This window comes from Triturus cristatus, chromosome 3_1, assembly GCF_964204655.1.
Source record: "Triturus cristatus chromosome 3_1, aTriCri1.1, whole genome shotgun sequence".
Classification (NCBI taxonomy): domain Eukaryota; kingdom Metazoa; phylum Chordata; class Amphibia; order Caudata; family Salamandridae; genus Triturus; species Triturus cristatus.
Window position 1 is genome coordinate 357,392,619 of NC_140583.1, and position 11,444 is coordinate 357,404,062.

At 46.9% G+C, this 11,444-nt stretch overlaps 1 protein-coding gene across 1 annotated transcript; it reads left to right on the forward strand.

Moving 5' to 3' along the window:
* Window positions 1–227: 227 nt before the first annotated feature.
* Window positions 228–3,545, forward strand: LOC146860265 (uncharacterized). Its single transcript, XM_085646143.1, has one exon. It carries the CDS (start codon window positions 228–230, stop codon window positions 3,543–3,545), a length of 3,318 nt encoding a protein of 1,105 aa, XP_085502269.1.
* The last annotated feature ends 7,899 nt before the right edge of the window (window positions 3,546–11,444 follow it).

The window sequence follows — 11,444 nt, forward strand, 5'->3', positions numbered from 1 at the left end:
AAGCTCAAAGGGGTCAATTGGTTTGTTTTCGATGTGGGTCAAGAACTCATATTGGGAACAACCTTAATTGCCCTGCTTTGAACAAAAGATGCACTAAATGTCAAAAAATTGGCCATTTTCAAGGCTCTTGCAGGAGTAATGTAAACCCTAGCTTGAATAGAGTCAGAATATCCAACATTGCATTGGATGAACAAGAGGTTCAAGAGTGCTTTACAGAATTTGAAAACATGGTAGTCACCATTGAGGTACCGGATTCACTGGGTAAACCGATAAAAGGACCCTTAGTTGACATGTGTATAAGTGGTAACATAATCCCAGCAATGGCTGATTCAGGTGCACCTGTCACTATTCTTGCAGATTGCACATTTTTTCAGCTATGGCCCAAAGATATGTCCCTTATTGCTCCTGATATTAATCCCAAAGCATTCGGGGAGCAAGACATAGATCTTTTGGGTTATTTTCTGGACAAGCTAGAGTGCTTAGGAAGGGCTGTCAGAACAAAAATATATGTAGCCATAAAGGGAAGGAACATCATAGGTTGGAGGGATCTGGCCTTGTTAGGGATCATATTGCGGCCTGGTCAAGATCCTCCAATTGTTCTCGGTGATCTTCCTTCAAGCATGGTGGCAAGTATTCAAAGTGACATGAAGGTGGATGACATCACGAAGTCTTTTCCAAATGTGTTCAGGAATACTGTAGGCGAGGTAAAAGGGTATGAACATAGCATAAGGTTAAAAAAGAACCCAGTACCAATAATACATAAAGTTAGACCAGTACCTCTTACGGTCAGGAAGGAGTTGAAGGTTTTACTTAATAATCTAGAGGCTGAGGGCATAATATCACCAATTGATTCATCAGAATGGATTTCTCCGGTGGTTTTGCGGAAAAAAAAGAGTGGGGAACTCAGGCTGTGTGTAGATTTAAGATCACTAAATCAGAATATCCTGGTAGATTGTCATCCATTACCCCTGATACACGAGATGTTAGCGAAGATAGGGAAATCTAAAATCTTCTCCACCATAGATTTACACTCTGCCTATCATCAGATTAAACTCACTTCAGACTGTCAAGCACTCACTGCGTTTGTAACTCCCTTTGGAGCTTACAAATACTTAAGATTGCCTTTTGGGTTGGCATCGGCGGCAAGTGTGTTCCAAAAATTGATGGATGGTCTTTTTGGGGATACACCACAAGTACAGGCATATCAGGATGATGTACTAATACACACTGAAACTGAAGAGGAACACATAGAAATTTTAAAGAAGGTTTTGTCCATTTTACAAGACAGAGGCATGACAGTTAAGGCCAATAAATGTAAATTACTAGTTGATAATGTTGAATATTTAGGCCACAACATTTCATGTGAGGGTATAAAACCTAAATTCTGCAATGTAGAAGCAATTCGTGATGCACCACCACCTACAGACAAGGATGCTTTGCGATCATTTTTAGGCTTGTGCGAATATTACGCTAGGTTTGTTCCAGGCTATGCGCAATTAATTCAACCATTAAGACTTCTTTTAAAAAAAGGAATGAAATTTGAATGGAATGACATATTGCATGAAGTTTTCAAGGAAGTTAAGTCGCTAGTTATTAACGCCCCAGCTTTACAACCATTTGTTTCAGGTGCAAAATCTTTTATTGCAGTAGATGCCAGCCAGAAAGGTCTTGGTGCAGTTTTTGGCCAATGGATAGATGGGAAGGAAAAAACTGTTGCGTTTGCCTCTCGCACTTTGACTCCTACGGAATGCAATTACAGTACAATTGAGCGGGAGGCACTCGCTATAGTTTGGGCGGTACAGAAATTCAAAACGTATGTTTGGGGTACTCGTTGTGAGATTTTCACAGACCATAAACCGTTGGTTTCTTTACTGAGTGGCAATGGGTTGGGAAAATCTTCAGCGAGACTAGTTAGGCTTTTGTCCAAGTTGCAGGAATATAATTTGAATATTGTCTATATTCAGGGTGGTAAAAACACTCGGGCTGACTGTTTGTCTCGCATACCCCTCCCTGATTGTGGTGAAGGTGAAGATGATCGTCACAAGGATTGTGTGGTAGGTCTCATAGATGCTGTTGACAAGTGCAATGGAAGCATTTCTCAAGAAGAGTGGGCTGATGCAATGGATACTGATGAAACACTCAAGAAGGTGGAGTTTTTCATCAAAAGCAAGTGGCCAGCTGAAAAAGGGTTGAGTAATGAGTTAAGAAGTTTTGCTCAAATCAGTGAGCAAATTTCGTTTGAGAACGGGGTTTGTGTGAGGAATGGTTTGTTTGTCCCTCCTGCATCACTAAGGAATAAGATCATAGACATTGCACACGAAGGACATTTAGGAATTTCCGCAACTTGTAAAAGTCTTAGGAATATATTTTGGTGGCCATCCATGGACAAACAAGTTGCATTGTTTGTAGAAAATTGTCCTAGTTGTGTGGTGTCAGATAAACACTGGAAGGTTCATGTAAAACCTTTGATCACAGTACCTTTTCCAGAGTTACCTTGGGACAAAATCGCTTTAGATTTTTCAGGTCCATTCAACATATTGCCTTCTGACAAAAGATATTGCATAGTGGCAATAGATTATCATTCTAAATGGATCTATTATTCATTTGTGGAGGCAGCCAATTCAAACAATGCTATTCTATTTCTTCAAAACATCTTTAAAAGTGAAGGTACTCCCAGTTTTGTGATTACAGACAATGGCCAACACTTTATTTCACAGCAATTTACCAGTTTCCTTGAAAGTGCTGACATAAAACATTGCCGTGTAGCTCTCTATAGTCCATCATCTAATGGATTAGTTGAGAGGGCTAACAGATTTATTAAAGAAGGGGTGCAGACAGCCATTGCAACAAAGGTTGAGGTTGGTACTTTCTTACAAAAGAAAGTATGGGCTTACTTGACAACGCCTCATTCTACTACTGGTGTTTCACCCTTCAAGGCACTTAGGGGAAGGGAAGCTAAGTCCAAATTGGTGCCACATTGGTTTAGGAATGTGGAGGCTGGCTCTTTGTTGTTGAAGAAAAGGAATACCATGATGAATCTTCAAGAAGTGAAAGCTAGGGTTGAAAACAAGCAATTGGTTCAAAAAAAGAACTATGATGGCACTTCTGTTTCTCATGTTCCTTTTATCAAAGTTAATGATTGGGTTATCATAAAGAAACCTTTTAAAGTGGTTAAAGGTCAATCTAAGTTTACTTTGCCAGTTAAAGTAGAGAAAGTCACTGAATCTTCTGTGTTCTTAGGTAATAAGGGGTGGTGGAATAAAAACAGTGTGGCAAAGGTTTCTGATAATCAAGTTAAGATTTTCAACAAAGTTTATGCTGATGTACATGATGAAGAAGTTGATGGGTTTAATTTTGGTCCTGATTTAAATGATAATCTTACTCTGGTTAACTCTACTCCCAATCATGGCTTGAATGTCAATCCTGACTTGGATGTCAGTATTGATTCTTCAGATCAAGCCACCTGTTCCATGGACGAGGTATCTGCGCGTGTTCATCGTGCTTGTAAGATACCTCAGAAATTCAATGATTATGTGATGTATTAATTTGTATTTTATGTTTTAAGCTTTGTTGTTGTTTTGTTTATGGGGGGGGGGTATGTGGTATTCGCCATATAGGCATTTTGGTTCTTGTCGCTTTAATTAGAACATTCTAATGTTAGAACATAGGTGAGGTCATAGACTGGTAGAGTGGTGTGTGTCAGTTTGGATTTAACCAGGATCTAGATGAGACGCTGATCTCATATCTCTTATAACATGAGATCTATGCTGCATAAGGTTTAACCTGACAATAAACCTATATATTGGAATTAACTTATCCTGAGAGTTGGAGTTCGTGTGACTTGGAGCTTATTACAAGGAGGCAGCTTGCGGTGGGGCATTGAAGTTACATCTATTTTACATCTGTAACCTGTAACAGAGACTATAATCTCCTTTCGTCATAAAACCTATGCTACCTGCCTACTGAGGATCTTTTATTGATTACAACAACATACATTAACAAAATTACAATATCATACATTAAAAAAATAAGTTAAACAAAAATAACCACATCTATACAAATACATTTCACCCCTTATGTATACCCTATTCACAGTCACTCTCATATTATCACTATAGTTTTATGATTAAATTGATAAAACTAAAACCCCGCAATATAACCTACACCCACCCATTCTTGTAAAATTAACTTATCACTATATCTATATATTAAAATTAGTACATCCTAACTGATATATATTAATAACAATGACTCTCTAAAAATAACTTATCATTACATCTATTTGATAAAACTACTACAAGACAGAAACTGCATGAGTCGCGCCAGGCGCTAGAGCCACATTCTAAATTAGAAATCTTGCAACTGAAACATTTTAAAATCGCTTACTCTGCTTGTTTTAAAATTGTATTTTGCACTGATTCTGATTGCACTGTGTGGGAATTGAGGGGGGAACGTTTGCCCGCATAACATGGCCGCCATCTTGTAGGTCAGCGCTCCAGTCGCTGAGCCTACCAGGGCTATATTAAGCCCGTTGACGCGACCCCGCAGCGTGACAGAAGCTGCATGAGTCGCGCCAGGCCCGAGAGCCGCACTCTAGATTAGAAATCTTGCAACTGAAACATTTTAAAATCGCTTACTCTGCTTGTTTTAAAATTGTATTTTGCACTGATTCTGATTGCACTGTGTGGGAATTGAGGGGGGAACGTTTGCCCGCATAACTTGGCCGCCATCTTGTAGGTCAGCGCTCTAGTCGCTGAGCCTACCAGGACTATATTAAGCCCGTTGACACGACCGCGCAGCGTGACAGAAGCTGCATGAGTCGCGCCAGGCCCGAGAGCCGCACTCTAGATTAGAAATCTTGCAACTGAAACATCTTAAAATCGCTTACTCTGCTTGTTTTAAAATTGTATTTTGCACTGATTCTGCTTGCACTGTGTTGGAATTGAGGGGGGAACGTTTGCCCGCATAACTTGGCCGCCATCTTGTAGGTCAGCGCTCTAGTCGCTGAGCCTACCAGGACTATATTAAGCCCGTTGACACGACCGCGCAGCGTGACAGAAGCTGCATGAGTCGCGCCAGGCCCGAGAGCCGCACTCTAGATTAGAAATCTTGCAACTGAAACATCTTAAAATCGCTTACTCTGCTTGTTTTAAAATTGTATTTTGCACTGATTCTGCTTGCACTGTGTTGGAATTGTGGGGGGAACTTTTGCACGCATAACTTGGCCGCCATCTTGTAGGTCAGCGCTCTAGTCGCTGAGACTACCAGGGCTATAGTAAGCCCGTTGACGTGACCGTGCAGTGTGACAGAAGCTGCATGAGTCGCGCCAGGCGCGAGAGCCGCATTCCAGATTAGAAATCTTGCAACGGAAACATTTTAAAATCACTTACTCTGCTTGTTTTATAATTGTATTTTGCACTGATTCTGATTGTACCCCCGCCCAACCCGACTGGTACATACTAAGTCCCGATGTTGGTCAAAACTTCCCCTGGACACCTGGATATCAACTCTGGAGAGATCTAGGCCTGCTCCAGACCCCGATCCGATAGCGGCTAATGAGAAATTTGACAACTGGATTAACAGCTCACCTGACTTAGTCCTTCCTAAAACAACAATCCAGTTACATAAGGGACCTAATAAAGCAGCTTGGTATACCCCCAAACTTCGAGAATTAAAACAAATCTGTAAAAAGACAGAGAGAGGTTGGAGAAGGAATTTTTCCCCTGACAAGAAGAAGGAATATAAGAATGCTATTAAAACTTCTAAAATTGAAATTAGAAACACCCAAGCTCTCTACTACGAGAAGACTATAGCGTCTTCTGCCAACTCCCCCCGTGAAACATTCCACATTGTTAAGAAACTAATGAATGTTCCCTCTCTCCCCAACTCCCCCTCTATTTCAGACCAACGTTGTTGTCAAGAATTCCTGTCATACAAGGGAAACACGCCCTTATGTAAACAGGAGAGCTGTTACATAACTCAAGGGAAACACGCCCTTATGTAAACAGGAGAGCTGTTACATAACTCAAGGGAAACACGCCCTTATGTAAACAGGAGAGCTGTTACATAACTCAAGGAAAACACGCCCTATAAAGGGAGGAACCGGGAGGTACAAGGCTGTCGGATATTGTGTTTACACCGACGTACCTGCTTCGTGAAGAGCAGTGTTCCGGAGTGGTGCTCCAGTAAGGCAAGAACGGAGGTAGGTCGAGTAGTTACTCCCTGGGCCGTGTCTTGCCCCATCGTCACCTGTGAAGGACCCGGAAGCTCTACCGGTCAACCATTGAGCTTCGCTTTTTGACTCGGCTGAGTCCAAGCGCAGTGGCGCTTTTGCTGGTTGGAGTCGTAACTCCCAGCCCGACCAGAGACACAGGGACTGCCAGCTGTAACGCACACCAGGAGGTGTTTGCCGCGTTACAGACTCGGAAGTCCACAGGATCGATCGAGCGGCTGCTCTCGGTTCAGTCTTCTTGCTTGTGATTGGGGTATCGGTGACGCATCACCAGGAGATGACTCCGCGTCCCGGTGCAGTCTGAGGAAGAGGTTGAGCGGCTGCTCCCTTCAGGTAGAGACCCCGGCTGGGTGTTTCCCTGACTCCTCGATTCTCCCCAACACTCTTCGTGCCCCTCACAGCCTACCGATTGGCATTGTCGGCCAATTCATTTCTGCCCTCTGTTGGCATACGCCGGGATCGGCGTATATGCAGAGGACGGTTAGGACCATCCGTGCTGTGGGCTGGTAACGTACTTAGCCTGGAGGATTCCAGTGACTATAACTTTTGTTTGTTCTTTGTATTTTATTTGCCTTCATTAAAAGAACTAACCGTTCACAAGTGGTTGCGTCCTCATTTTCGTGTCTGTTAAACGATCCTGAGACGTTCAGGGCGTTACAAAATATCCGACCTTAATAACACTAACTGTCTCCCGGTCGATAACAGACATGGCAACACTTGATGATGTGCTGGCTGCTTTAGCGGCCATGCAAGTTGAAGTGGCTGCCTCTAGGCAAGAAACAGCCGATGTAAAAGCCAGACTGGATGCTATCCAATTGGACCCGCTCACGCCCAGCACCTCCCTCACGAACCAGACCCCTGCGGTAGTAGTGGAAATGCCGGTAGCCATCCCCTTGGCAACACCAGAGAGGTACAGTGGGGATCCTAACACAGTGCAGGTATTCCTCACACAAGTGGAGCTACATTTATCGTGCAAACCAAAGGCGTTCCCCACGAGTCAGGCTCGTGTGGCTTTCCTTATATCCTATTTGGCTGGAAACGCGGCACAATGGGCCGTACCTCTGGTGAGCAGGGACGACCCCCTCTTATGTGATTGGGGTGCTTTTCGCGAGGAATTCCTGAAGGTATTCGACAGAAGGGCTGACTCGTACACGGCGGACTGTGAAATGCTTGAGTTGAGACAGGGATCCAACGACCTGGTGCAGTATCTCAACGCGTTCCGAAGGCTGGTTGCGGAAACCAAGTGGCCTGTTGCTAAACAGACGGCGCTCTTCCATCAAGGGCTGTGCGATGAGCCCAAGGACGCCGTGGCTCATATTGACCCTCAACCCAAGACATGTGAGGGCCTTATCAACCTGCTAGTATGGCTGGAACATAGGCTAAGTGAAAGAAAGGGGGATCATGGGAGAAAAGGAAAATCCCTTCCATCCTATGTGACGGTGGGAAGTCCTGAAACTTCCACCGCATCCAAGGGAGAACCCATGGACATCAGCGCAATACGAGCGAGCCTCACAGCCACGGAGAAAGAGTCACGCCGTAAACAAGGATTGTGCCTATATTGTGGCAAAAAAGGCCACTACGTACGTGAATGCCCTGCCAAACCGAAGACGTCACGTTATCGGGCCAACCGGTTGGTAACAGCCGTGGTGGACATACCGGCGGAAAACTAGAGGACTCCAAGACCAGAGAAGGGGCATCTCGGAGTCACTCATCCATCCCTTCACTTTCCAACTCGGTCACTAAGGGACAACGACACCTGTTTATCACGGTGCACGTGGGAGTGCATGACCAGTGGATACCCGTTGTGGCCATGGTGGATTCAGGGGCCACTGGCATGTTTATGGACCACAACGAGGCATGCAGGCTAGGGCTAGTGCTTCTTCCCAAAGCAGTACCCGAAGACGTCTATGCGGTAGACGGAAGGCGATTGGTGACGGGGCCCATCGGACAGCACACGGGGGTCCTTCCGATGAGATATGGGAGGAACCATTTGGAACAAATCGATTTTAACATCATCCGAGCGCCCCAATATGGCGTCATATTGGGATTGCCGTGGCTACAGAAACACAACCCCTTTGTGGATTGGCCAACACATCGCATCGAAATGACGTCACCGTATTGCATCCTGCATTGTGGAATAAGAACGGAATCCCTTGACGCAGATGAGAGCGGGAGTCAGACGGTGGCTACAGCGGCAGAAAAAGATGTGGCTCTCCCCCAGGCTTATCACAGTTTTGAGGATGTATTTGATGAGGTGAAGGCGGAAGTGCTACCACCACATAGACAGTTTGACTGCCAGATCGACCTGGTGCCAGGGGCCAGCGTTCCCAGCGGCAGGCTGTATGCCCTGACGGAGCCTGAAAACGTGCATCTCCGGGGGTACCTGGATAAACTCCTCAAGCTAGGATTCATCCGCCCGTCCAAGTCTCCGGCCGCCTCGCCACTCTTCTTCATCCCGAAGGCTAATGGGGAGCTGAGAGCCTGTGTGGACTTTAGGGCATTGAATGCGATAACCATAAAAAATCGGTACCCCTTGCCTCTCATCAGTGTACTTCTGGAACAGGTCAAGAAAGCTCGTATCTACACCAAGTTGGATTTGAAAGGACGTCCAAAGTTTCATTGGCTTCGCCAACTTTTACAGGCGGTTTATAGATGGATTTTCAGGAGTGGTGGCCCCAATCACACAGCTACTGAGGAAGTCCAAGGAGTTTGTCTGGTCCCCTGAAGCGAACAAAGCCTTTGAGGCCCTGAAAAGCGCCTTTGGTAAGGCGCCGTTGTTGGCTCACCCCGATCCGGATCTCCCCTACGTGGTGGAAGCGGACGCGTCGGATGTGGCGCTGGGGGCTATCTTGTCCCAACGCAACCACGACACAGGGGTGCTTCATCCCGTTGCGTACATGTCCCGCAAACTCAACGACGCCGAACGCAACTACCATATTGCGGAGAAGGAGCTTCTCGCAATCAAGGACGCCTTCACCGAATGGAGGCATTGGTTGATGGGGGCAAGACATGTGGTATCGGTGTACACGGACCATCGGAACCTACAGTTCATGACGGCCACTAGACACCTTTCTCCCAGGCAGCTGCGGTGGATGATCTTCTTTGCGGGGTTCAACTTCCGCATCACATATCGGCCGGGGACGGAAAACCGGAAGGCGGACGCCCTGTCCCGTCAATCTGCAGTTAAGGAACCATTGCCTGCAACCGAGCGTTCCATCATTTCCCCGAGGATGGTATTGGGGGTTATCCAACCGGATACTTTCCTGAGGGGAATAAAGAGAGGGATCAGGTCATTCGCATGGCGGAGGTGGCTCCTCAGTCACAGAGAATGGCAGCTGAAGGACGGGATACCCCTGAAGGGCAGGTGCCTATTGATACCCACGCCTAGGCTAAGGAAACAAGCATTCATCTGGTGCCATGACTCTCCATGCGCAGGTCATTTGGGCTTTGAAAAAACGGTGGCTAGCATGGGACGGCATTTCTGGTGGCCAACCATGAGAGTGGATGTCAGGAGGTGGGGACAGGAGTGTCCTACGTGTGCTACCATGAAGGCCGACCATGGCCGAACCCAAGGGCTCTTACATCCACTTCCGACCCCGGATAGACCATGGGATAGCATATCACTGGACTTCGTGGTGGGCCTACCGGTAGACCAGGGGATGACGGCAATACTGGTGGTGGTGGATTACTTGACGAAAATGGGGCACTTCATCCCCTGCAAGAGAGTCCCTACGGCCGGGGAATTGGCGTCACTACTCCTAAAGAATGTGGTACGACTGCATGGATTACCTGGGGTGATCGTGTCGGACCGGGGGTCGCAGTTTACTGCGCAATTCTGGAAGACTTGGTGCACTGCGCTGCATGTTAAGACCGCCCTGTCCACCAGCTACCACCCTCAAACGGACGGCCAAACCGAGCGCCTGAACCAAACGCTCAAACAGTATCTGCGATGTTTTGTGGACCAGGGCAGGGAAGAATGGGTCGACTTGCTATGGGTTGCAGAGATAGCCTATAACAACGCCACTCACAGCTCCACACAGTCATCTCCGTTCTATAGCAACTATGGCCAACATCCCAGGTTCTTGCCATTTCTACATCCGTTCAGAGAGGACAGGATTCCCGCCACAGCGGACAGGGTGGCACACATAAAAGACACATTGATGCGCTCAAGGGCTGTCCTAATAGAGGCCAAGAGAAGATACAAGGCTGCGGCAGATAGGAAGAGAAGGCCCGGGCCACTGTACCGCACTGGAGACTACGTCTGGATATCCACAAGAAACATGAGGTTTCGAAAGAACAGTGTGTTCCATCCCAAGTACATGGGCCCCTATCGAATTACCAAGTGTATGGGTCCAGTGAACGTGAAGGTGTGCTTGCCCCAGTCATTGCGGATACACCCTGTCTTTCATGTATCATTGCTCAAACCAGCACCCTCCAAGCCGTCTGGGACACCTAGGCCGGTATGCGTGGAGTCGGAGGTGGAGTATGAAGTGTCGGGCATACGGGCGTCCAAATGGCGCAGGGGGAAGCTGTGGTACCTGGTTGCGTGGAAAGGCTATGGCGCGGAGGAGCATTCATGGGAACCGGCTGAAGGGGTTCATGCTCCGCGCTTGGTCTCCTTGTTCCATCGGCGTTTTCCTGCCAGCGCTGGACCCGTGGGGAGCCGCTGAGAGGGAGGATGTACTGTCAAGAATTCCTGTCATACAAGGGAAACACGCCCTTATGTAAACAGGAGAGCTGTTACATAACTCAAGGGAAACACGCCCTTATGTAAACAGGAGAGCTGTTACATAACTCAAGGGAAACACGCCCTTATGTAAACAGGAGAGCTGTTACATAACTCAAGGGAAACACGCCCTTATGTAAACAGGAGAGCTGTTACATAACTCAAGGAAAACACGCCCTATAAAGGGAGGAACCGGGAGGTACAAGGCTGTCGGATATTGTGTTTACACAGACGTACCTGCTTCGTGAAGAGCAGTGTTCCGGAGTGGTGCTCCAGTAAGGCAAGAACGGAGGTAGGTCGAGTAGTTACTCCCTGGGCCGTGTCTTGCCCCATCGTCACCTGTGAAGGACCCGGAAGCTCTACCGGTCAACCATTGAGCTTCGCTTTTTGACTCGGCTGAGTCCAAGCGCAGTGGCGCTTTTGCTGGTTGGAGTCGTAACTCCCAGCCCGACCAGAGACACAGGGACTGCCAGCTGTAACGCACAC

Coding starts and splice junctions, on each gene's coding strand:
- LOC146860265 (XM_085646143.1), top strand. CDS start 228: ATGGTAGTCACCATTGAGGTACCGGATTCACTGGGTAAACCGATAAAA.